At 34.1% G+C, this 27,835-nt stretch overlaps 1 protein-coding gene across 4 annotated transcripts in view; it reads left to right on the top strand.

Annotated features, from left to right (window-relative positions):
* Window positions 1–27,835, top strand: part of LOC120348633 (kalirin-like) — a 103,559-nt gene that overhangs the window by 42,777 nt on the left and 32,947 nt on the right. For all 4 annotated transcript variants that reach the window (XM_039418807.2, XM_039418808.2, XM_039418812.2 and 1 more), the window contains 17 exons: window positions 25–264; window positions 807–915; window positions 1,198–1,395; window positions 4,123–4,263; window positions 4,744–4,841; window positions 5,127–5,236; window positions 5,577–5,695; window positions 6,302–6,509; window positions 6,812–6,949; window positions 7,874–8,003; window positions 9,247–9,372; window positions 9,860–10,027; window positions 10,589–10,723; window positions 10,998–11,117; window positions 11,548–11,657; window positions 12,760–12,871; window positions 13,319–13,592. In XM_039418807.2, coding sequence (XP_039274741.2) covers window positions 25–264; window positions 807–915; window positions 1,198–1,395; window positions 4,123–4,263; window positions 4,744–4,841; window positions 5,127–5,236; window positions 5,577–5,695; window positions 6,302–6,509; window positions 6,812–6,949; window positions 7,874–8,003; window positions 9,247–9,372; window positions 9,860–10,027; window positions 10,589–10,723; window positions 10,998–11,117; window positions 11,548–11,657; window positions 12,760–12,871; window positions 13,319–13,592 — 2,536 coding nt within the window. The remainder of the gene's footprint in view (window positions 1–24; window positions 265–806; window positions 916–1,197; window positions 1,396–4,122; window positions 4,264–4,743; window positions 4,842–5,126; window positions 5,237–5,576; window positions 5,696–6,301; window positions 6,510–6,811; window positions 6,950–7,873; window positions 8,004–9,246; window positions 9,373–9,859; window positions 10,028–10,588; window positions 10,724–10,997; window positions 11,118–11,547; window positions 11,658–12,759; window positions 12,872–13,318; window positions 13,593–27,835) is intronic.

Raw genomic sequence — 27,835 nt, forward strand, 5'->3', positions numbered from 1 at the left:
AATTATCTTTTTTTTTCTCCGCAGAAAACGAGAAACAGCGTCAAACAAGTCCAATCAAAAGCCGATCAGTTATTGAAACAACAACAACTACTACAAAGGAAAGGTGGTTCGCTCGATCAACGATCACAATTATACAGAGATTCAGAAAAAGTTCGAGAACTTGCTGAAAGAACAGTGGCTGAATGGCAAAGAACTGCACGCCACCTAGAGGATAGAACAAGATTGGTTCATTCTGCCGTTGTTTTTTATAAAACTGCTGAAGAGGTATAGTTTTACTGTAGCTATGATGTGATTGAAAACTCACTTTTTTTTTAAATTGTAAGATTATGTTTTGAACATCGCTGTGGAGTCGTTGGCAAATTACACCAGACACCAAATTCGAGCAATTAAAAAAAAATAACAAAAAATTCTGATTTTGACTGGTAACTCTAAGTTGTAAGAAATGTTGTCCTCAATTTTTTCTTTCTTAACTCCAAAAAAACCAATCTTTGGTGCTTATAACCCTTCTTTATTTGTCTCTTGAAATTACTTGAAAAGCAGCTTCATTCTTTTTGAGTTTTTGTTGCAAATTCTGACATAGATTATCATAATTACGGTAAAAGTCTGAAATTCTGACTTCTGTTTTTCAAAAATTTGACTCGCGACTCCGAATCTTGGGGAGTTCGAAATTAGGACTCCAAACTATCAATAAAGATATGCTAAACTCGACTCTGGCTTCACAGCCTTGGGTAAATTTACCCCGGTCAAACCCCTAATTTAATAAGAGTCTTCTAAATCCAGATTTATAAATAATAACCATTTTCTAGGTTTGTACAGTTCTCGACAGCCTTGAAGTCGACTACAAGAGAGAGAATGATTATCCGACTAATGAAAGATATGCATCTGCTGAATTAGATGACGTTAAATCTTTACTCGGTATGTAGTATATCGGACTAATTTTAATAGTAATTCTTTTTTAAGTTCTAAGGATTCTGTGTTCTAGTGTTCACCTGTTTACTTTCATAACATGTCTTCCAAGAAGTTTTAGTTTACTAGTTTGAATTTACCTATCAGTACATTTAAATGACAGTAGGTTGAGTGCTTTGCATCAAAATAATAGTTATGAAACATGTATACTAGTTTGAAAGTGCCAACTCGCAAAATTCCTAGAGTAACCTCTTTTTCCGCTGATTTTTAATTATTTATTTTTTTTTCTAGAAAAACATGGTGAACAAAAAGAAAGTTTTCTACGAGCATGCACCTTCGCTCGACGACATGCAGATATTTTTAATAAATGTGCACAAAGAATGAAACCATACTTTCATGGTGAATCCGATACAGATAATTCAGCCACATCACAAGCTTATAAAGACGCTATGGGAAAGAGAGCAAAGAATCCTAAATCAAGTATTCGACGTAAGTTGATTTACGTTATTTGTTTCGTATTTAGCGATACCATATTGAACTGTTATTTAGCAAGTCGTAGGTAGTATTATACTCGAGATGAAAAATATCAGGACAGATTTTTATTGCAAATGAAATATACAGGGTGGCCCAAAAGTGGGTATACAGTTATTAAACTATTTTATATGCTTTGAAGCTACTTGCAGTTCACTTTATGTTACTTGCTAAGTACCACGAAAATTGCTTATTTTTTTAGATAATAAATCTAGTGTGAATTTTACTTAGTTTCCTAGCTGCTTGGAAGGTAATAAAAAATAACTAAAATAACTGTATACCTACTTTATGGATTTTATTATTAAATTGTGTTGTTTGGGTAATTGTTACTTTCAATTTCTTCGAACATTTCTCTCATACCCATGGGGGCTCGTCAACCCACATTTCGCTATTTTGCGTTGCTGCATGGCAGTTTCCGTGCAGACATATAAAAAGTTTGTGTGGCCATAATGGATATTTTATGTCAACTTTGGTGTTGCAGGTCAGCGTAACTAATGAGAATTGATTTTTTGTAAATATAATCTACTACCTATTGTGTAGTGTTAGTAAATGGAGTTTGGAATAAATGTATTTGAATAGTTTTTTGTTCTTAAATTCTGTTTCAAATAAATTTTGCTGATTTAATTTTAACTTATTTTATTATTAAATGAGTGTTCCTCAGAAGTACAGGCCAATGTCTTAACTCTCCGAAGTAAAAATTTGAAGAAAAAGGGAATTTCCAAAACCGAATAATATGGTATTCCGAATATATTCTGGAACAATATTTTGAATGAAGAGCACCGAATATATTTTTATATGTGATCACTGTATATCCAATGCATTTAATAGTTTTTACAAACTTTAGGAAACGTCAACCATACTGGTAAATTCTAATTGCATTAAATGATTATTTTTCAAATAAAACTATTCTGATAATTTCCTAAAATCGAGAAATGAAAGCAATAAATTTTGTTACATTGTTCTATAATCCGGTCTGACGTACCAAAATGCTCCAACATTAATATCATGATCAATACTTAAACTTGGTTTTCTAAGCATTCCTATTGTAACACTAATTTTGTTACTAGTGTCTATGTAGATCATAGTTCGAGGCATGAAATTGCATATTTTAGTTCAACCCAGAAAAGATTATGGCGCATGTAATGTTCAGTCATGTATCCATTGTCCAAGGTCTTGAACTTCCTTTTGTGTCAATTTTAATATTTGATAAGATAATTCTAGGGTTGGCCAAAACGTTGACTTAAATTAAAATCTTTCAAATTAAAAAACAAAACAAAAGGATTTGCATCTTATGCCAAGCTTCAAAAAACCTTTTTATCACGAGACTGTTTCGTCCATCGTATATCATTATAATCTGCCATGCTCTAAGTGCTGCCTTCTCTTCCCTCGGGTCCTGCATATTTAATGAACGCTTTGGTCGTTTTTGAGGATATCTGAGAATTTTCTTTTGCGTTTTTTGAAATTTTAATTGAATTTGTTGTTTCCGATATGCAGTTGTTTTGTTTTCATACCACCACAGTTGTAAAAGTGTTTTTGAGGTAGTGGTTTCACAGGAATTGGAATTTTAAATGACAGGTTGTTGTCATTTACTGGAAAGTCTTAATTTAATAAACAGGTTTATCAAAAATTCCGCTTATTTCTATGTCTCTAGTTTGATATGAATGCTACTTATAAAATGACATACCTGTAGTTAGGGGGAAAGCAGGCCTTGAAAAAGGAGAGGTTTTAAAAATTTTGTGGGAATTTCCATGCTACGGGTTCTGAAACAATCTCCGCAGTTATGTCTCTCGTTAAAATAGCTAGTTTGGTACCCGTCAGCAGTCTAAAAGTTGTTTCTGTACAGAAAAAGCACAGTGTATACTATTTCGTTTCGCTTGAGAAAATTTCAAAGTTGTTGCTAAGTTTCATGAATTGATACGACTTTTTATATCTTTAATTTATGAATCACCAAAGCAGTACTCAAAAGTAATCAGGTAGTAGGCTTCTGAGAAGATTTGAAGGGACTCAAACTCGTCTTGAGTACTCTTGCTGATGAAGAACCTAAAGATAAATAGATTTTAAGTTCATTGTTATTAAACTATCATTTGGAAAGTCTGTATGATTTAGCTATTAACAACATTAACATAGATATGTATTTATCAAAAAATACAAAGAAATCTTTATCAGTTACTTCTATAAGATGCAGATTATCGAGCAGGTTCAAGAAATCTAAAGGTGTCCGTACTAATTAATTTATTTTGTTGTATTGCTTTTTCAAATTTTGTTGTATTAGTTGTTGCAATAATTTAAATGTGCATATGATTTTCCCTGAGTCCTATGGGTTATTTTACAACAAATTTTGCTATTTTTTTTTTTCAACTCATGGGTACACTTTTTATGATGTGTGGGATCATTTATTAAGTAATACTTGTTCATCAGTTTTTGCGGCGCACTCTGTGCTAAGCTGAGACATTTTCTATACCAGTGTGTGTCATTTGTGTTATGCACTGAAGATTTGTGGTTTAAATTCCATGCCGACCCCTCCAAGATGTAATAAATTTTGTAGGCAGTGCTGAATTAGAAAGAATATGTCCATCCAAAATATTGTAGCTCCTTTATTGAATATTGTAAAAAAAATGGAATGAATATACCAGGAATCTTGTGGTATTTGGTATTGTTTTTAATGAGTTATTTCTATCTTTTTAGGTGTTCTTCAAGAACTTCTGCAGAAAGAAAACAAAGTTCTTCAGTTTTGGACAAGTAAAAAGAAACGATTGGAACAATGGGAACAATATGTTACTTTTGAAAAAAGTGCAAAAATGGCTTTGGATTGGGTACAAGAAGCAGGTACATATTTATTATAGAATTGAATTGAACAGAAAGTGTATCTAACTAGTTTCACAAGATGCGTTAATCGTGTGTGTATTGTGCATAAAAATTTTGGTTCAAATCTCATGCCCATCACGTCATAGATAGGTAATGATAAATTAGAGAGATTTCCCTTCTTTATGGGTCCTGACATGGACAAGTGCAGCTTTTACAGAGCCTTGTTTGCAGCGAAGATATGAAAAACCCCCCTAAAAATTGCAATGATCCACTCACAGTCAAAAAATTTCTAGTCAACTTCAGTTTTGAGCTGAAGTCTGGATCAAAATTTTTTATCCCCGGAGTAAAGTTTTTTTTTAACCTGTAGCCAAAATTTTTCTCAATTCAAAGTCAATAATTTTCCTGAAGCTCTGGAATAAACTATTTAGGCGCAGCTGTTTATTTATTTTCCATTTTATCCGTCCATTATCATATTGAAATTTTTACTCCTTATGTTTGTAGGTGAAAAATATCTCGACTCGAATGCTGGCATTGGAAATACGAGAGAAGAGACTCAAAGGTTTTATGACAAACACCTCAAGTTTGAACAAGAAGCAAAGGTATTTTTGGATTAGAATTTATAATGCTAGTCCGAAGTTACTGAGTGCGGATTAATTGAAATTACAGTTAATGAAGTTCGAAAAAATTTTTGAGATGTGAATTTGAATACCATTGACTCATCCTATTTCATTGTTATTTTCAGATTCTGTGTGAATTATACATTTTCTTAGATGTGAATTTGAATATGATTCATCCAATTTCATTGTTATTTTATTTACTTCTATCACAATTTTTGATTTTATTGTAACATTTTACATCATGATTCTGAATTTTTTTCTGTCTAGGAAAAGAACGAAAGTGCAAAAATTTTGAAAGAACTTGCCGATATTTTTGTTGAGCGTGGAAGTCCTCATTCTTCACAGTTTAAAGCATGGGTGACTGCTGTGGATGTCAGGTACTTACCATTGTTATTATTGAACACAAGGTGATGATACGAACAATTCTTTTTAAAATCGTTGTTGTTGTTGGGGGCGACTTTTTCGGTACAAAATAAAAATCACCTTTTCTTTACTAATGGTCCAATGGATTTCAAATTTTCAGTACTTAAAAGACTGAAGTAGTTGCCAAGATAGGAATGCCAAATCGGGAAGAGTCCTGTTCTTTCAAACTAAACTAGCTTTATCTTATCAGTGACTGCTTATACAGAGCCTTGTTCAGAGTGAAAGGCGTATAAGTATGCTGCATAACATAAACAGTTCATGGGAAAAGTCTAATTTTTATCATTTTTTTTTCAGGTACAAAGACTTTTTACAGCGAATGCAAAAATATCGCAGACAATTGGAAGAGGCTTTAGGTATTGGATCAGTTACAAGTAGACACGAACAACAAGATCAGAGATTAAGCGGTTTATCAGGTGAAAATTTTTATAAATTTTGATCTTCAATAATGCACAGAGCAATGAGCAATGACTCAAGACACATTCATTATCTTTGATCTGAATATTGACGCATTTAATAAAAAAATAAAAATTTGACATTAAAATTAAATTGCGACAAGTAGGTGTTTTACAATACAGTTTTTGCGCATTTTATCAATGCTACATGTGAGCTTGTTTTCGTGCATATAAACAATCATAACAGAACTGGATTTTCGATATCTGTGAATCGTACTGCTCTCATAACAATAATTCAGAAAATTTTTACCGTGTCATGACAGTTCTAAATCAGGCACATAAGAAATAGTTTTCAGGAAATGAGTTGATATTGTGCGACTGATTCGAAATTAGGTTGCGACACACAGTCCTAACATTTCCAGTCACTAAGTTGAGTTTCTATGGTGGTTAGTTGATGGGGAGTCAGAGTCCTTTCATTTATACTCGAGTCACTTTGAGTCTTTGATAAATGGTAACTCGAAACGAGTCGAATCAATGAATCAAGTCTCTCTGATACTGATTACAAAAAATAGTCAATTTTAATTGTTGATGGTTTACAGATTTTTATATGACCTTTTATTTTGACAGAAGGATCATCAGGCTACTTTTCTGGATCAAATATCTCTGTGACATCACAATCAACAGTAACAAGTTCTCAATCTCTAGCTCCCTCTACCACTGCCCAGGCGACTCAAAGTAATTCTGATCGACCTTTGACACAGCTTGAAGAAGAAAAACGCAGGCTACAAAGAAGAAAGGAATGTATCATGACAGAATTACTACAAACTGAGAGAATGTATGTATTGGTTTGACTTTATTGGGGTAAAGAGACATAGGGTAATTTTATTGTGGTAGTTTTATCTTAGGGTTTGAAGTCTTGAGAAAATTTACGATTGACCCTTGACCCTGGTTTGAAAAAGATTTTGCCTTCGACACCCGACTCCAGGTTAAGAAATTATTTAACTCAATCAGAGAATCAAATTTTAATAATGAAACTTTGCCATATGCAAGATTTCCTCCATAGACTGTTAAAAATGCTTAGTAGAATAAACAATTTCCACTCCCGACATTTAATTTCATAATCGCTTTTACTTCCAGATACGTGAAAGATTTGGATGATTGCATACGTCACTACGTATCGGAGATGAAATCAGGAAGATACGATATACCAATGGGAATTCGTGGAAAAGAAAACATAATTTTCGGAAATATCGATCAAATATTCAGCTTCCATAAGTAAGTTTCAAATATTTTTTGTTTTGTTGTATAAATAAAGTTTTTACGAAGGTGGTTTTGTTTACATCTTTACCTCACACAAGGATGTAGACCTGACATAGGCAAACTACAGCTCGCGGGCCAAATTTGGCACGCTGGGGGATTCAATCTGGCCCGCTTGATGCTGCCACAACCAAACTAAAACCAAATTTTGATATTTTAGCTAAAAAATAGCTCAATGAATTTGTTGAGATTGCGATTGGCCTATATTTTCCACTTTTGCTTTTGTAACACTGTAAATATTGTTCATGAAATGTAACTTTATGTCATATTCACATGGCCCGCCAGTCCAGTTTTTTTTTGGTTTTTGGCCCCTGATTCACCACCTCAAACAAGAATCTAGACTTAATTAAGGCAGATTTGGCTTTGATTTGTTTATTTATTTTACTTAATTAATTTTTACTTTCGCTTGTTGGATTTAGAATCATTAACCATTATTATTAATTGATCATGAAAATTATTATTAACTGACCATAACAACTAACCATAGCAGAAACGCCACAATCACCAACTGTCATCCTTTTCCATATACCACAAACCTATACCTATACTACCAACCAGTTGTCATCATTTTATACTATCCATCAGATATACATAAGCTCATCACTGTTCAGTAGAGCGAAAGTACAATACTCATCATCTGGATTAGTGTGCATTGCACTCATGATTCTAATATATTCATTAGTATGCTACTGTTTGTGGTGGCTTGAGAAATCAGTCAAAAAATTGAAACTGCCACTTAAAATCAGATGTTCACCACACAGTTGAAATGACATAATATTATACACCATACGACTATTTATTATCATTATAGAAATTTTTTATGAAATGTTCGAATATAATGCATATAAGTAGCAAAACGTTACGTTAAATCTCGTTCTACAGTGAAACATTTCTGAAAGAATTAGAAAAATATGAACAACTTCCTGAAGATCTTGGACATTGTTTCGTAACATGGGCTCAAGATTTTAATATGTATGTTACATTTTGCAAGAACAAGCCCGACTCAACTCAGGTATGTGTATCATTTGACATCTTAATTTCGGTAATTGTTTAAACGGGCACTCACATGGGTGAATGCTCGTGTCGCTGCGTTAAGTCTTCCGTCGATTTGACAGTGTATTATTAACTGTGAGGCTAAGCGATAGTCACATGCTATTCTCTTGCCTTTCCTTCGGCTCTCTGGTTCTTGCTAGTGCATTTTGTATTTTTTGTGTTATCCTACTAGATGTTGTGAGTTTTTTTATGGCCCACCAACAAAAAATGTTGCACAGTCATGTACTAGACCTATCATATGTGGATATCCATAACACTAGCATCCTTATGTTTTTTTCCTGGTCATATTGACTTTTACTGCTTCAAGTTTCTCGTCAATCAGTACTTACTGTTGAGTAATGCACTACCACTTCTATGTAGTTTTTGAGTGAGTGTATGTCACTTTCCTCTGAGGAAATTTTTCTGAAAAAAAGTTGTGCCAACACACTGAGTAGTAGGGCTGCAATAGCCGCTCACACATGTATTACTTAATTCCTGTACAAGTTTTTATTTTATTTTTCACGTTTTTCGACAGTTTGCATATCAGGCTGTGGTGTTCATCTGTTCATAAAACAAAACCACATTTAGTTCATTTTGTCATCATCCCATTATTCCGGTTTATTTCAGATAGTATTTCACTGCATTGGCTAGTTAATTTGATTACTGTTTCGGGTTTATTCATGAATTATTTATTAGGTATCTAATTTAAATAATAATAGCCTTAGTGAGTATATGTGGAAATGATAAATATTCAAATCCAATTCATGCATTTTATTTTTTCGTTTTTTTTTTACTTTTAATATTTAGGCTTTTATCTCGAAACCCTTAAATTAATTTATTCCCTCAACCAAAAAGTTACGAGATCTTGCTGTGTTACATCGTCTTTCTAAATTGCACATCTTTTTGAATTTTTGGGTTTTTAAGCCGTAGGTTCTTTTATACACTCAGAGACAAACTAAACTTATTCAGTGTAATTGGATCTCCGCTTTAGTATTATTCTTAATCATTTTGTCTGTCTGTGTATTTAATTAAATGGCTGTCCAGCTGTAGTAGAATCTAAAAAAACTGCTAACTCAATCTGGGTAACATCCCTTACCTTGGTTATCATGTGATATTGGTTATGTACGTTTTACACAAAGCTCGGATTGATGTTATGTTTCGTGTTTGATCAACCCTTGACGGCCTACCGGCTTGTTTAACATAAAATTCTTTCATTGTTTCAGCTTCTCATCGAACACGCCGGAAAGTTTTTTGAACAAATCCAAGCAGCAAAGAATTTATCAAATTCAATCGCTTCATATCTTATCAAACCGGTACAGAGAATCACCAAATATCAACTATTATTGAAGGTAAATATAATTTATATGTTTTGTCACATAAGTACCATCTTTTAAATGTGTGACTGGGGGAAAATTTGACCTTTGACCTGTCTTGTGGTTGTGGGTAAACATTGCAGACAAGAAATTCACATACCGTTTTTTATTGAAGTATGTGACCTAATACAGCATTGATTATATAGCAGATTGTAAAATTCTTGGGATTGCTACGTCCTCTGTTGCATAATAGATATTAGTATGCTCTTACTACAGAGAGACGGATCGTTGTTAGTCATTAATAAAAAAAGAAAATTGGCATCGTCGCATGCTATAACTGTAGTTATGTGAATTTGAAATGCAATCAATTTCAGGTATCTACATCCATAATTCTACTTTGAAATTCCTTTTCAGAAGCACTTCGCTTTTTAAATCATAAGTATTTGCAAAAGTCAAAATAAATCAAGGGGAGAAGGAATTTTACTTTTACTTAATTTCTTAACATTCATTCTTCTTGTTCCAGGAACTATTGGCTTGTTGTAAAGATGAACCAGGAGAAATTAAAGATGGATTAGAAGTGATGATGACGATACCTAGGAAAGCTAACGATGCTTTGCACGTTAGTTTGATCGAAGGTTACGATGAGGACATTGCATTCATGGGTGATGTCATCTTACAAGATGTATTCCAGGTACATTCATCATATTTTCATCTAGGCATTGGTATGATCAAAGGGTGGCCTATGCTACAATACTATATAGAAACATACTTATCATTGTACCATTGATTACACGACTCAAGGGTGCTTCACACAACTGCTTATCAGTTTCTTCCAGACGCAGTTAGCGCATCATGCTTCGTGTTTGAAATATGATTGCCACCTCTTTGCACAGCTGGTCGGTTTCGCCTTATTCCACTTCCGACCCCCAAACCGCCCCTCCCTTGGCTTACGCCCCTGTACTCCACCATCATGTCCATGCATCTGAAGCACATAACTGGTTATCTAATCCCATATCTGACATGGGCTGGTAATTTAACGAGAGGCTGCGGTACGCCTGCTTTTTACCCCCAGGATTAAAATGAAAAATCTTATCCCATCCATTCAGGTATCTATTATCTAATTGTGAACTGGTAATAATCAAACAATTCTGGTTATTTGACAGGATTTGCCTCGTTTTCAATTTCTATAATTTACGTTAGACTGATCTTAATTTGACGAACAATATTAATTCTAGCAAATTTTTACATGCAGGTTTCTGACACCAAACAATTGATTCGCAAAGGTCGAGATAGAAATTTATTTCTATTTGAACAAGGAGTTCTGGTTTGCAAGGAAGGAAAGGATAATGCTGGAAAAAGCAAATATCAATTCAAATATAAACTTCAGGTAATAACACATCTGTTACAAAATATTATATATAGGCTGTGTTGATGAAACATATAATGGCTTAACAGTTTTAGTTGATTAGTAAATTTTTTTTTTCAAAATGTCATATTTCTGATTATAGCTTTCTTCTTTTGTTTTAATTAATCTCGCTATTGATGAACAGTAAACCAAGGTTCTGGATCGAAGATAATATATAATGATACCGTCTTCAATCACTTGTTTAACGACTTACATGTAATGTAATCACAATTACAACGCTTATCTTATTTTTTAGGCCAATGAACTCGGTGTGTCAGACACTATTGAAGGAGATCAATGCAAGTTAATGATTTGGGGAGGAAAAGCGAGCGATGGAAAATTAACATTGAAAGCAAGTTCTAATGATGTAAAACAGGTACATGGACTTACTTTTGAAAATGTTAGTGGTTTCAGCAATAGTTAAAATGATTATATGGTAGTTCAAGAATGTTATTGCGATGCCAGTGGTATCCAGTTTTAGATCTCTTTAAGTCTTGTGTTCATTTAATGTGGTTTGACTAGTCTGTTGCTGGTGCAGCTTTGAAATTAACCATGTTGGCATTCAAGGTTCAAATCCTGTGCTTGGAATAAATTGATTAGGAAATTTTGAACCTGAAACATTCCAGTTCTTTAAAAATAAAGTCGCTTCTTAAATACCACTGGAGGCTTGTACAGGCCTTATTTAGAGTAAAAGGTATAAAAAAAATTCTAGAACTTTTTCATTTAATTCATTTTTTATTTTATTATATCTTTTATTCAATCATGAATATATAAAAAAAAAATACTATCCTATTTTCAATATTTAGGAATGGGTGAAAAAACTACGAGAAATAATCCAAGAAGCTCGAGAACATATGAAAGATACATTGCAACTACCTAAACCTACAGCATTCAGAAACTCGTCCAGATCTAAGCGGTGTGTTCCCATTTTAGATCATACAAATGAATACAAATAATAAATTTCAATTGTAATACACTAATATTCATTCATATCATTGTGAAGATCCTCGTTTGTAAAGCATTTGAACAACATGGGGAAAAATCACTCTATTGTAATATAAAGCCATTCCATATAAACACTTGTAGGTGCTCCAGAAGTATGTGTACCAATATGGAGGTAACTAACTTAGTTCGTCCTCTCTACATTAAGTTGTGTAAAAAAGGATGGAAGCATTTGGGCTGGGGGTATATTCACCTGGCTAACTCAGACAGTCCCCGAACTCGTAATAGAACTAAAATAAGGAAAATCGGAATAAAATTATGGCCTAACCCTAACCTGGTACACATACTACAGGAGTATGAATACCCACTTGTACACATGTACTTTTCTATTCTCATTTCTTACTTTTATCATGTCATATATATTCACAGAATGTGTTTCTGAAATTTTTATATACTTAACATAGGTAAGATTTTACATATCTTCCTTTATTTTCATTCATTTTTCAGTTATTAACATATTTTCCATCTTTCATTTATATTTTACCCAATTTCTTTTACGATTTTATTCATATGTTTATTTAAGTTACAATCTATTTTCTTCATTTTCATTATCATAATTTGTTGAACGTTCATGAATCCTTGGTTTTATAGCTTTATTCATTTGTTACCTAATGGATATAAATCAATTTCAAGTTGACCATCAATCAGCGAACATTTATTGAAAATACTTTTTCTATTTAATAGTAGAATGACCTAAAATGGGCCATGTTCAAGAGAGAACTTTTACCCAAATGAGAATTCATATTATGATAATGTGGATATTTTAATATCAACTCGTTTTAATTTATATTCACTCTTTTACAGTTTCAGAAGTTGCACTAAGTTTACTTTTTTGTCCGATCATTGGACATGCTAAATATCTGAATGAAAATATTCCAAATTGTTTCTAAAATCAATAATTTACTATATCGAATATCACCCGTTTTGATTACACTGGTTATTCGATTCATTCTGAACATCTTCCCTCATCTTAATGGTGCGAGTACTGTATTAAATTTCCGACTTATTTTTGTCAGGTCGAGTGCAAGTTTACTGGATGAAGATAAAATGAGTGAAACGAGCAGTGGTGGACAACCCGATTCAATTTCACTTTATTCCAGACATTCACAGAATGCAGATAATGATAGGGTAGGTGCTTAAGTGGGAAAAAATTATATAGTACAATATTACAGTATTAGTAGCTTGCAATATTATATTAATATATATTATTAGAGTACAATATTATTTGCTATTACATGGTGTATATCTTTTTCCAACGAACTTTATTGGGCATGAATTTGAGTTTTTATGGACTATTTTGGAAAGTTCTTGTTGTTGTTGTTGAGATGTTTAGGGTTATTGTTGTTGTTGAAGAAAAAAATTGCTTTTTTTCCATCAACTAATTATGCTTTTCTCTATAATTCGTGGAAATCCTTTCATATAATATAGGGTACAAATCATTTAACATTTGGCTAGAATTTTGCTGACATTGCGGCCATTCGACCTTGGTTTCCATATATTTTAGCATTGCTCTCTTGCTATGTAGTATAATCCTATGTCTAATAAAAAAAAATGTTACTTCATTATATTCAACAGTTTATGAGCAATGACTTCGTTCTTGCCACTCAAGATTATGCACCAAATCGTCCAGACCACTTGTCCATTCGACGGGGTCAAACATTGGAGGTCATGGACAACTCAAGAGACGATAATCTTGTTCTTGTCCGAGTCACCAACTCTACACCCACGACATACGAAGGTCAAAAGTCATTGAACCCACCTTTGACACCTGGTGCACTGCCACGTGACCCAAGCCCAGTGTCATGCCAAGGACTGGTGCCGCTGTCATGTATTGGACCAATGAATCAAGGTAAGTAAAAATTGCTAATGGTTGTAATTTTCTAAGGCCAGTTTTGATCGTGGATAATGCAAACCTAAGCTTCAGTTATTCATCATACATGATCGATTACAAGAAAAATGATACAAGAAAGTGTAAATAATGGGACCAGCAATGAACTTCACAAGATTCCAGATTTACTTGACAGACATAGCATAACATTTTTATAAAACTGAGCTAAAATCATTGCAACATCAAATTCAAAACAACAATGAAAATTAAAAATCTACAAACTCAACAAATGAATATCCTAAGTGATTCAAGGGTCCTGCTGCACACTAACACAAATATATTTCTGTAACGTTTTGTCTGACCAAGGTCAGACTTCTTCAGACTTCAAATGAAGATGTTAATTTTACTACAAAACAAATTTGACATTAATTTGTTTTAACATTGTACATAAAAGATTACTAATCTTTTCTATATTCAAACGATTTTTCTCAACACCATCAACTCCTATTATATCTGAAGAATGGAAACAAGTCATGGGATATAATTTCATAAGTGAACTTTTTGTCATATTATAACTATATTTTCATTTTAAATATAAAAAACTGACATAAGTTTTAAGTTGACTTAAAGTGAAAAGAGATTTACGGAAACCTGAAAATTTTAAGCTTTCACTTAAGCCTACTTGAGTGAATTTTGAATAGGACACTCGTGGTTTTTGTGGCGGATAAGATATATATTTCTGGAAATCCGAAGAAGTTTTTGAGATTAGTACTATAGCAGTGATCAAGCAAAATCTGACATAAAATCCACATTTAATGTGGGCCATATTTGTTAGACTTCCGATATTTACAAATTTGTTTTTCAATCCAGTCACAATATTTCATTTCTGATGGCTGGGGAAAGGCTTCACAGGGTATAATGTGCAGTTACGTAATTTTACGTTTAAAAAAGGCTAGAACGTTTCGTATTCACAGTACTTGCTGCTACGAACACTTTCCCACATATTTTACAAGAATATTGGTAAATTAGACAAAAAACAAAGGAATTTTAGGACTGGATATTTTATAGTTTTCCGAAGTTGATTATTTTTTATTCCGATTAACTTAAGTAGAACAAGAAAATCTATGGCATTCTTTCTTAGGTCTTTTGTTGCACAAAGCTTTGTGAGGTTGAGACTGTTTCTTCATTTAGTTGAGAATTTATGATTCTACTTCGCGAATGTTTTTTGTCATTGATGGAATGGTGGATTACATTTAACAGTCGAATTTTTCCGTTACTTGTATGTTCATTCTGACAAATGAGCAATGTTCAAAAAAGCGGACCGCAAAGGACGCGCATCAGCACCGGCAAATAAGTGCGAAGTTTACCGAACAAATTGACTGACAAGCGTGGTGGAATGGAGTATTTCCATTCATCAAAAAAATAATTGTTTTAAAGAATTGGAATAAACATTCAAATTATGGATTAATTATCGGGCCCATTAGGGCTTAAATGAAAATTCTGGAAGAAATTACACTTACATTTTTATTCCGATTTTTCGATGTTCGGGGTTTGTCTGTCATCAGCACCGGTAAATAAGTGCGAAGTTTACCGAACAAATTGGCTGACAAGCGTGGTGGAATGGAGTATTTCCATTCATCAAAAAAATAATTGTTTTAAAGAATTGGAATAAACATTCAAATTATGGATTAATTATCGGGCCCATTAGGGCTTAAATGAAAATTCTGGAAGAAATTACACTTACATTTTTATTCCGATTTTTCGATGTTCGGGGTTTGTCTGTGTTAGCCAAGTGAATATACCCCCTGTCTGTAGGCTTCAGTCCCTTTACACAACTTGTTTTAAAGTAGGCGAACGAAATTAGTTACCTCCATATTGGTACACACTCTTCTGGAGCGCCTTTTTTTCAAGCTTTTATTGGGAAATATATTACCAAAAAAATGACTTAACTTTTTTATATTAGTATTGAATAGGCACGTGGATATGTATTACATCGCATTTCTAAATTTATTCTATTTCGTCATTCCATTTTCGTCTCGCTCATAAATTATGCCAGCGTGCCACGAACTTACCATGTCATGATGTATTATGCTATTTTGTAGCCGATCCATTTGCAAATTATGTCACGGACCTGCCACATTTAAATTCGATCATATTGTTCATCTTATGAATTGTTATTTCTTATCTCAATCTGAAATAGATACACGAAGCTGTTAGAAATAAACGTCATTGGACACTACATATGAATTATTTTTCTGAAATATTGTTGGTAATGAAAAAAATCGTAACTTTTTCGTAACTTGTGGACCAATCAATAACAAATTCTGCCTCCGCAAAATGGAAGAAGTCTTTAGAAATCTATAATTTTATATTTTCAAATTTTCCCCCGAATGGTTTTATTGACAATACAAGTGTTTTGTTCCGATCGAAAAATAATGAAAAGCGCTCGATTCTTAAAATAAAATTCACAAGAACTTTTATGCCGTTTGTTTTACAATTGCACGGTTTATTCGTTTTGAAAGAGATGACGTTGTGAATATCTTTTCTTTTACATTATGTTAGAAAACCCGTTGAACGTGGGAATAACTCAAAAATGCATGTATATTTTACTATATTTAGTGAATTACATTCTTTAAATACGGAAGAGAATTATTTTATGGAATTTTTGACATGTTTACATTTTTACATCCCACCGCTATTCATTGGAATTATTCAAATCTATTTGCAGTCTACAAATATTTTTGTTCTAAACTTAGCCCGCAGAATCGTTTTGGAGTTTAGGTTAGGTTGAAGCGTTGAGCTGAAGACAAATAAAATTGGATTTGTTGGCTAGTAATGTAATGTAATCGATAATTTGGCGTTATTTCTTGTTGGAACTTGACGGTATTGGTATTGTGAAGTCCAAAGGTTGGAGTTACAGTGCCAAATTCTTTGATACTTTCGGTTTAAGTGACGAAGGAGAACAAACAGGCAGGTTAGTTGTGACGATAAAACAGGAAGGAATAGTAAAGCCAAATAGTATTAGAAAGAATATTTTTCGAAATTTAAATTGGTTGTCGAAAACTGATATTAAAAGTATGTAAAAAAAATAGATTTCATCGTCATGTGGAGTAAATATGTGGTTTTAATCAAGGGAAAAATCACACGGATTAAGAAAAATTTGGATTTCTACTCTGAATTCCGGGTTAAAAAAATCCAACGCCATCTCCGAACCCCAAAAAATTCAAATTTTGATATCAGAAATTTTTGCGTATGCGAACCTTCTTTGAACTCTCAGTAAACTTGCATTTTGAGTATATTCTTATGCCCTGACAATCGGAAATATTCAACATTTTCAAAAATAATATACCCATAATGCAAGAATTGCATACTTTTTACCCAGCCTTGTACTAAGTGTAGATCTTGTTTTTGTGTTATTTGCACGTTTTTATAATACAATACTTCCAAATCTATCATACATGATAGACGAGGTATAAAAATATCACAAGCCAATTAAAATCTTACAGGAGTCGTATTGACAGGCAGAACTAAAACGTAGCGGTTAATTAATGACAGCATGCATCACGAACCGTCCTCGGTAAACCACTGATACCAGCGTTCTAGTATTTGAATTAGAAAGGTTGGATGTGTGATAAGATTTCCAGCGCTTTTTGTTTTATTCGCCGTTTGTTTTTAGCATTATCGTAGTTTACGTAGTTTTTTTTTTATATAAGTACATACAGATGCGAATGCAGCCTATTGCAGATTTTTTTTTATGAAATAAGTTATGAAAAGAATAACATAATCGCTATCCACGAAATATCAAGTATATTTGTTAGCTTCCGTTAGATCATAGTCAAACTAGACAAAACAAGATATAACTTAACCAACGCAACGACCATATACGGATCCGATCCGATGCAAGAAGGAGACGAGGCGACAGGACTTACTGTTCAATACCACATCCTAGCATACCCCGAAAAGTTTTGAAAATATTCAGCCATTTACTTTGTGATTTTCTCCGATTGAGTTTACGTCGCGAATTTTATAATTGAACACGGGCAACACGATCCCCGTGACAAGAACATGCGGAATTCCATGTTTCGATTGAGATTTTTGAAATCGAAATTCGATGTTTTTCGCCCCGTTTTCTGAAACGAGATTAAACATGCATAATTCACTAGACAGAAGTTTTTATTGTGCCCATGTGTATATGATACATAATCTTGTCCCAATGAAGAGAAATAAATTTTTAAACCAGAAATTTTTGATTTGTGGTCAGAGGTCTTCTTATAATGGTTTATGATTGAGTCCGTGTTTCACTAGGCTATGAAATGGTACTGAGCCTTATAAATTTCATTATGTAGACTCCGGTATAAATTTAAATTAGACAGAAAACTATTTGCACAGACTCGGGCAGAGACAATAAATGCTATTTTATTAAAGGACGTTTCCCGGACGTTTCCCGACCTCCTTGTTTATTTTCGTAATATTGTCTAATCAGCGTGATGTCAACGGTGACGTAATAATTGAAATTTTAGCAGCCGCTTGGACACTTTTTCACGCCAACAGATTTTTTAGGCATAGTGGTAAACATTAGCTCGTTTCGTTGTTTGGATAGCTAATAATCACTATTAAGCAGTATTTATGAAATTCAGTTGTAAATCAAATAACCGTATGGTGGTGACCTTGTTTTGCAAATTTTAGTTCAGTAACAATAATCAAATCAAAAATTAGTTCGGAAAAAACTGCGCTATATTGGGCTAAAATTAGTTATCAGTACTAATGAATGAGAGATTGTTACATATTTAATATAATCGAAACGATCGTTCTGAAACACGTAAAATATTTTTGAAACACGTAAAATATTTTGTGCTTCTATTGCAAATCTGGCAGGGTAATTGAGTCCAAAAAAATTAAAGTTATGTACGTGACTCATAAAACCTTATTTTTTGTTATCTGGAAACCTATAACGGGAGAGGCCATTTCAATGACGGTTTAAAAAGTGTTAAGTTTATTTGCACTGTGGGCAGCGATTGACATTAAGGTCACTCGCATTATTGGCATTACCAACGGTATTGATAAGGTATATTGATTGATGGTTAAACATTAACAATATTTAAAAAAACGGTCAGTTAGACATTGAAGAACTTATGAATAATTATTCTTGTACAAAGCAATTTACATTTGCGTAATAAAATGGATTTCTTTTTTGAAGGGCCACATATGTTACGCGTATAATTTTTTTCGGTTTCTGTATGAAATGAAAATTGATGGTTGATTAATTGTAAATCGACTCTCTTGTGAACTTATTTTTTTAATTTAAATAATTTTTCGTCTTTTCCAAGATACGTGATATGTTTTAAAAATTGATGCTTTATAATCAAATTACCAAAATGAATGGGATAAGCGAAGTCGTACTAAGAAGAAACCGGTCTATCCAAAATAAAGTACCTCGTCACATGTCAGCAGTTGCTTGTGTTGTGCAGAGCCTTATTCGGAACGAACATCGTGTAAATACGTCGTATAAAAGTGCGAACCCTGCCCTTAACGCACTAGTCCACTTTCATCTCTGACTTTTCCTTTCGAGTAAATTTACTTTCGATAAGCTTATAGTCGATATATTAATCATTCTTCGTCTTACCGTGTTGTGGGCTACCTTGCTGCACTTCCCGTCAGTTTCATATGTCACATCCGTCTATTTTAGGTCGTTTTACCGACTTGATTCATTATCGTATAGACCAGAGCTAGCTTTTCCTGCGTCGTATAGTAATTTCAAATGCATACCGGTATGTTGTTTTTCAGCTTGATATGACGTTCTTGAAAGCTATTTTTGAATCGAAAATGTTCTTGTGGTAGGTATTAGCATTATCGTCAGTGATTAGTTTTATTAACGACAACATAGGGGGAAATTTTACAGCTTTCGCTAATGATTTAGTTTCTGCGAGACTAACATACTTCTTCTTCTTCTATGCTTTTGTGTCGGTGGATCCGTATGCATATACTGCAAGGATGCTGTAGCAAGAGTAGAGATAACAATCCTAAGTGATTCAAGAGTCTTGCTATTGAACACAAATATTTGTGTTAGTGTGCAGATAGAATCTTGAATCACTTTTACAGCTATTCGTTAAGAATTTCTTGCGCCTTGTTTGTTATCGAGGTTGATACTCAATGGCTGTGTAAATCTCTTTGTTTGCTTTTCTGTAGAGAATGATTAACATTTCTTATTGGACTTTTGCAAGAAGTATAATAACGACAGGCAGGCAATTTACAATAGCGTAGTTTGCGTGAGGCTGATGGGGGGGTTTAGAGTGAAGTGGTGGAAATTTATAGCTGAAAACGAATTAGACCGACGTTTTCAAACTGAGCTTTCGACGCACCTAGGGGGCACGGGGTAATTTTCTAGGGACCCACAAGCAGAAGTTTCATTAGGTTCTATTTGCGATGACTACAATAATTTTAAAATAAATCGACAGATTTGTTCAATTATTTGAATGTAATGCATTAATTATTTTTCCTCTTTTTGTTGACAAAAGTCTATTCAAATTGAAGAAGGGCCATGTTTATATATTCATCCTTGTGGGTTTAAATCCCATGCCGTACACCCTTCCCCCTCACCCAGGGTGTAAAAAATTGGGTAATTTGAAAAATAATACATAAATATGAAAATATTACTGTTTTATCTCAAAATTTGACTTTTATTGTATTTATAGAATTCCGTATAATAATGTGAAAATACTATTAAAAATCATGGGTTAAAGTTACAAAGCAAATGTAGTATTTGCTTGTCTTCAAGATGAATAACATGCGTCGCCATAGCGGCGGTTATGATTTTAATCCGTCCAATAAGAGAAAATTTTTCACAAAACGAATGTCATGGTTTCGTTCGATTGACGAAAGTAACGGTACTGGAGATGAGGCTACCGTCACAGTGAGAGACGCAAGTAAGAATTTTTATTTGTTTGCTATATCGAGTGTCCATAAAATCTTAAAAAATTTTGAAATTGCAAAGGAAATTTATCGATACCATATATTGTTTTGGCCCTCACAGATTTATTAAATGAAGTAAAAATACTTAAACAATTACTGATTAAAGAACGACAAACCTGGTCAAGATATATTGAGAACTGACTTCACAACAAAATTGAAATTGTGATCGACCTTTGAAGACATCCTTCGGTACTCCTGAAGTATGCACACCAAGATGTCGCACAACCTGAACCCTAACCTGGTACACATCCTGAGTTCAGGTTGTGCGCCATCTTGGTGCGCATACTTTAGTTTAGGAGGTCCCACCCTTCTTTCTTTGTCAGTGGTTTTCAAGCTTTTTGGTGGACAGGCTCGATGAACACATGTGCAATTTATTCTATGTTATCATAAAATATGCCACGGAATGTACTGAACAATGTATTTGATATATTCAAGTGAACAATATACATATAATAATAAAGACACTCGGATTTGAGTGCAAACTTCCTGAACTTTGGTCAAATACCACTGCGCTATGCCTATATAACAAAAATTATAATGTATTGTTGAGTATAGCTATTCAGTCAGATATTCGTTGGTCAATAATGCAGTAGAATCAAATGTAATCAGAAAGTAAGATGTGTTATGTCTCCATTTAAGTTGGAAAAATGTTCCCTTTTAATTCTAAGTTCAAGTTCTGTATGAAAACTGCTCTAAGGAATCGCCATATCTCGAATCTACATTCATGTACTAATAACTAAGCGCTGCCACTAATGGGCATCGTTGGTGCAAGTCAAGCTATACCGATTTCGTATATTCATCTCTATCTGTTGTGGGTGTGTTTACTGCCATATTTTGCACAGAGTAGAAGTCTGTATAGTGACTGTTATTTGAAACAATGTAGTGCGGATGCTTTGTTGGTAACCATAAGTAGGCATTTGTGTATTTTGCAGCCCGCCCACACTGGACGCAATTTCGATTCGAACAATTCCACGCTTCGTTGCTCTTTTCTTATGGAATGATTCTGACCATGCGCCACTGGCGCGGTCCCGTCATTCCTAGCATACCAAGCCATTTGCAATCGGACTTTAGTTAAACCTGTCTTCTTGGCAATGCAGCAAACTTGTCCCCCGAGGCCTCACGCCTTCATTTTATCGTTGCATCCTTTTTTTGCAATGCTTCTTTGAAATCTAATTGATTGAAAACAAATTGTGGGTGGCTCAGATTAGTCGGAAGTTGTCTGGTATATGGCTTGTCCAAGATATCGACATTTAGTCGTTTATTATACCTGATACTTAATGGTACTTGAAAAATTACTTCACGTTTAAATTAAAAGACATAATGTATCTTTCGCCAGTTGATTGCCGCTGTTACCTCGGGAAAATATTTGATATGTCGTGTATTTAAAGACTTTGTGTTATAGCGTAGTAGTTGCATTATACATATGGTTCATTTCGAATAGGAATATGTGAGGATGATTTGGTACGATTTCAAATACCGTTTATTAGGTTGTTAATTTAACCAACTGGTGTGTGTGTGTAGCAAATACTATGGTAAGGTAATCTTGATTGGCTGAACTATTTTAATCAAATTAGACAACAGGGCGAGGTTACTTTATGTATTATCCATCAGTGCTAACTTTCTTCGCAAGGTGAGACTGTGTATGACTACTAAATCGGACATTAGTGAGTAGCGAAATTAAATTGTGTCCAACTCTAATCCAAAATTGTACCACGTTAAATATTGATCACAACGCTGTGATAGTCGCATACCAACGTTTTATTTACGCAACTAAGCAAACTGAATATATACGCACCTGCGTCGAATTACAAATTTCCTCCAGTGACGTCATCATCTATCAAACTTGTGCCACAGATGGCCCATTTGTGAAATTACATCAAATAGTAGGTTATATTATGACCCAATGACCTGCGTCACGTGGAAGTAGGTAGCAAACTACAAATTTTGGACTATTTATATGTTTTGTGTCGTGTCGTGTGCGTCGTCTCGTGCTGCTGCATATGTATAGGTTGGGAAGTATTATGTGGGCGAATATTACTGTCATATATTCACTTCAAGCTGAGATTTCAATATAATAACATAGGCAGTGCTGATGTGGGCAGCATATTCGGCGTTCTAGTCCATAGGCAGCAGAGAATGCAAGAATGCTCCGTTAGGCATAGGTTTGGCCACCTCGGACTGCGGTTCCAGGATTAGTCCAATGATATGGCTCAAAATATAGGTGTTGAGCACAAAACAGCAACGAGATTATATAGACTACAGATTTTATCTAACTAGTTACATTAACCAAACCGGCAGTTACTATATATAATTTCATTTCGATTCCGCCTTTTGTATTTTTACGCTCTACTAAAAATGCATCAGAATAGATACTTCTTCCTTGTGGATATCGGTACGGTATCGTAAAGTTGTTATTTAGGACGTAGAATTCAAGTGTGGGCAATGTTCGACCTAGGGCATTTTTGCCCACCTAGACTGGCGGGCCATATAAGTATAACGTAAAAAGTTACATTTTATGAATAGAAATTTATTTGCGGTTTTACAAAAGCAAAAGTTGAAAACAATAAGCCTCGTGCCAAAACTAAATTTAATCGCAATCTCACTCAACAAATTCCTTGATCTATCAACATCAAAATTAGTTTTTAGTTTGGTTGTGGTAGCATCGGGCGGGCCAGATTGAATTACCCGTTGGCCGTAGTTTGCATGTGTCAGACCATTGGCTTACTACTGATTTCTACCCGAGTTGAAATCACGCGCAATCTATTTGGCGTACGAGAAAAGGGTGTCTCAAAAATATTGTGTCTCACATTTGCTCCAATTGTACGAATCTCACTTTTAAACGGTTACTCAAACCTTCCTACTAATTATCATATTTACCCTGAATTAGAGCAGTGGTATGGGTTAGAATAAGCGGGACTAGTGTAAAAAATTGGGACAATTACAAAGTGTTACGGGAGAAAGGGTGTCTCGAAATTATCCCACTTGCTACATTTATCCCAATTGTATGTAAATCCATTCATATGAATACTTTTTCTGCCAGTATTCTATCTACCCTAACTCAGAACAGTGGTACAAGTTTGGGACAAGTTTAGGGCATGTGTGGGACAAATGGGGCACGGCATCTTGAGACACCGGAGTGAAGCAGTTTGCCATTCTAATAATCGCCTTACTGTCGGCTTTCCTGTCCCCCGAGGATAAAATTAGATAAAAGACTTTTATTCTTTCGTCCTTACTGTATCAAACTTATACTTTATACTCGGTAAAACTTGAACTTGGAACTGTTCTCTGAAAATCCCAGTTCTTTATCGACTTTCATCGTTCTCAAAATGTCAAACCAAATTCAAAATCCGACACTAAATTGTTGTAAAACTCTAATTTTGCCATAATTCCATCAGCTAATATTTCAACGTAAATGTATTAGTCACAGCGTAGAGACTCGGCCCGTATTTAAAATCCAAACTTTATCTTTGGGCCAGGGTTTCGCGGATATAATATACGAATCGTTTTTTCATATTTTTTCGGGTTAATTGAATTTAGCTTGTCACCCAAGCGGCGTAAAATCAGTCTTAATACAATTACACGTGTCGATAGGTCGTTTTGGCTCTTGTGGAAAATAAAATGACTTGTGTCCATTCGGTACAGAGGCTCATTGTGTAGAAAATACACATTTATCCAAATTTGAAGGTTTAAGGCAATCAGAGCCATTAGTCCATATGGTGCCATTGACAGTAAATATTTTTATTAGCTTGTAGTTACTTTAAAATGTGAAAATGTATAATAAGAAGAACGCAGACGCATTTTAATTAAAATAGACACTTCGGTTGAAAATAAAATGTGATTTGCATATTTGAACATTTTCTCGAATACTTAGTCTTTTTCATTATTGCTTGTTTTGATGAACCTGTCTTTTTAGTAATTCTATGGTTACATTGCTTTTTTTGCGTTCAGCGACTTTTTAAAATGTAATGCTATGCGTAAATTACGTGATGGATGCCATTTGTTGAATAGTACCTAAACGATATTGATTAAAACTGCTGCCCGGATGCCTTTCGGACGTTCGATTCGAAAAAGCTATTCAGCTAGGATTTCAAGATCTGCTGGTAAGTACATTTTCAGTTACATATCGCTTCATATTCCTTATGCGGAGTATATTCGCACTTAGATATTCTTGGAAGTTGCGGAATCTTTCTGGCTTGGCACTGCCTACTTTACTATTTCTGTTACGTTCCGTCCTATGGATGTCAGATGTTCGTCAAACATACAAACGAAACGCTACAAAAAAACTTGCTGCAACACCTTTGCATTATATCCACTCCTTAGGTTCATTCACAATATTTAATCTTTCACTTATTTTATTATAAAACCTCAGCGTTCCACGATTTTATTATTTTTGTTTAAACGCGGTAAAAATATAATTAGTAAATAGAAACGAGATTGAATTATTTAATTTAAAACGTCTAACTGCCTTTTTCAATTTGAGGCTTCATTACTCAACGACGCATTATTGAACTTTATAACTCTACCGGCGCCTTACTGAAACTGCATGTTCACATATTGCTGCTGAATAGAAACGCAATTAATTTTATTACTCATATGTTATCGTCATGGTGACACGTAAAATTACGTAAGGCGAACCTAGTTTACGTGATATCAGTCAATTTCACTATAATGTGACCTTTTTTGCTTGCAGTTTGTGCTATTCGGAGTTCAGTTTACTAGGATGCAGCCAGCTCGAAACTGTTAATCGTATTTTTAGCTTCTGACTTCCGCCGTATTAATAAGGCTAGTTGATTTTTTGGTACTCCCGTAGTATGTGTACCAGGTTAGGGTTAGGCCATAATTTCATTCCGATTTTCCTATCTTAGTTCTGTTACGAGTTTGGGTACTGTCTGTGTCTAATGGATATACCCCTGCCCATAGGTTTCAGCCCCTTTACACAACTTGATGTAATGTAGACGAACAAAATTAGTTACCTCCATATTGGTACACATACTTCTGGAGCGCGGATTCTTTTAAAGTCGATAGTTTTGAGAAGGCGGTCTACCACCACATATCGCCCACCCGGGAGCAGTCTGCAGTTTAACTTGCTCGGGTTGGGGTCAGATCCATGCCATAAATTGCTATAATGAGTGATATCCGTTATGCAGCGTCAGACCTCATGCTATAGAAGCACTGGTTTTTGTTGGTGAATGATTTTTTTTTTAGTTTTTGTTAATGTTTATCATATTCAAATCTTTCACCCGAACAAGCAATTATAAAATCTAATTACCTGTCGATACTGCTTATCCGATATCTGTAGTTTTTTCAGTTCGGTAATCAATTTTTTACACATCTAATGAGCTGTACCTTGCGTTGGCATTTCGTATATATTTTCCCCTTTTTCGGACATTTTGGTTCATTAATTTGCATTATTTCTTACTTGCAAATCGAGAACAAAATTGGGTTTTCCAACATAGGACATACCCCCATATTCATGCAATGCGCGGCGACCGAAACGCCCGTATATGCATTCTTTTTACCTAGTCCTGGATATGTCTCAAGTCACTGTCTTTTTGGCTGTATTTGTTCATTTTATAATGTGCACAGCAACCTGTAATAACGAGCATAATATCTAAAGTGGTTCATCAGTAGTTCTGCACTTGTGGATTTTAAGCATTATTTGGGCGGTCATAAAATATTTGTCAAAAAACTCAATACTGAATGTTGGCAATACGGTACAATATCATTTTTAAGTGTATTATTGGCACCAAATAATTTAACTTTCTAGTTTCGGGGCTTTTTTAATCTTCAATATAAATTATATATCGACTGATGAGACGTAGAAAATTCAATTTATACACCTTCCTCTCGTCGAAACCTCTTTCATTTCAAATCCATGGTGTTGCGCCATACCAAGCATGATTTTGTCTAAAAAGATGTGTGTTTTATGCTCGACCCGAACTTTTACATTGCGTGGGTTGATCCGGTTTTGCCTGCGCCAAGACCTGGGGGTGATAGCGGGATAATAACATTTACTTCGATTAGTTTGGGTGCCGCAGACGAATACATATTATACGGTGTAGCGTGGAGTTATTTTGTAATTTCGTGTTTACCTTTTCTTCCGTTTGCTTGAAGAATTCCGCTCCGATGTTTGAATCTGAATATTTTGTGTAATTTTAGAGTTATGTTAGCCTAAACAAACGGTTCAAGTGACTTTTTATAGGAAAAAACAACGTTAGCTTAGGAGCCTTCATTTTATTTTATTTTCGCGGACGGAAGCTCGTGCATAACCTCTGTGTGATACGGTGTTAGCCAGTCAGGGAGATTTTTATTTGTTTTATGGTCTAATTTCCATTTCGTATTTTGCGTGCAGTATTAATTACTCATATTATTTAGTTATTCAGTAATACCTAACACTAGTTTATGCACATATTTTATAACCTTTTAAACTATATAAAAGTTAAAACGCGCGAGTTGCGCGTATGACTAGTGCTAAAGGTCGATTAAAATTGAAACAACAAACAAAATCTGAGTTTTTAGGATTAGCGAGAAATAAAAAGTTCCAAATATGCAAAATTTGGTGAGTAATGCATTGAAAAGGTTAGAACCACCAGCGTCTTAGTTTTTCGCTCCATTGTGTTGTTATTTACTCTATTCATCAATTTTGGGAATCAATTTCTTTTGTGCAAAGGGAAACAGCCTTAATTTAAGCGATCAAACTCCAATCACCGACCGAATAATTCCTACTGATTGGTGATCTATGGTCGCTTGGGAATTGAATTTTTCGCTTGAATAGATTACTTTATAGTAAGAAGCACATCAAACAGGTAATGCTGATTGAGTCTATAGTCGTAAATACTTTAGGGAGAGGTTATACGGGTTTTTTACGGAGTCCCGTTACAATTTCAGTTTTGTTATAGAGTCAGTACTCAATATATCTAAATCGGGTTTGTTTATTTTAATCAGTGTTTATTTGAGTTTTTCTTTATTTAAATACACCCACACGATATATGGTATGGATAAATACCCTTTGCAATTTTAAATTCTTTAAGACTTTATAAACACAGTGTGTATCCATGTTAGACGAAGAGTGAATTCTATTATGTACTTGATTCCATTATAGTGCTTTATATAGATTAGGCATCAAATCGTGTAAACTTTTTTAAAATAATTATCTGGACTATTTATCGTGGGAAACGTTACTAATATGTTGTGTACTTTCTAACAACCTGTATTGCGTCACTTGATTTTATAAATGTATTAGTTTCAAACTAAACTATGATTTGTACTATTAGTCATAACGAAAAATATATACC

The sequence above is a fragment of the Styela clava genome, chromosome 1, assembly GCF_964204865.1.
Source record: "Styela clava chromosome 1, kaStyClav1.hap1.2, whole genome shotgun sequence".
In the NCBI taxonomy this organism is placed as follows: Eukaryota; Metazoa; Chordata; class Ascidiacea; order Stolidobranchia; family Styelidae; genus Styela; species Styela clava.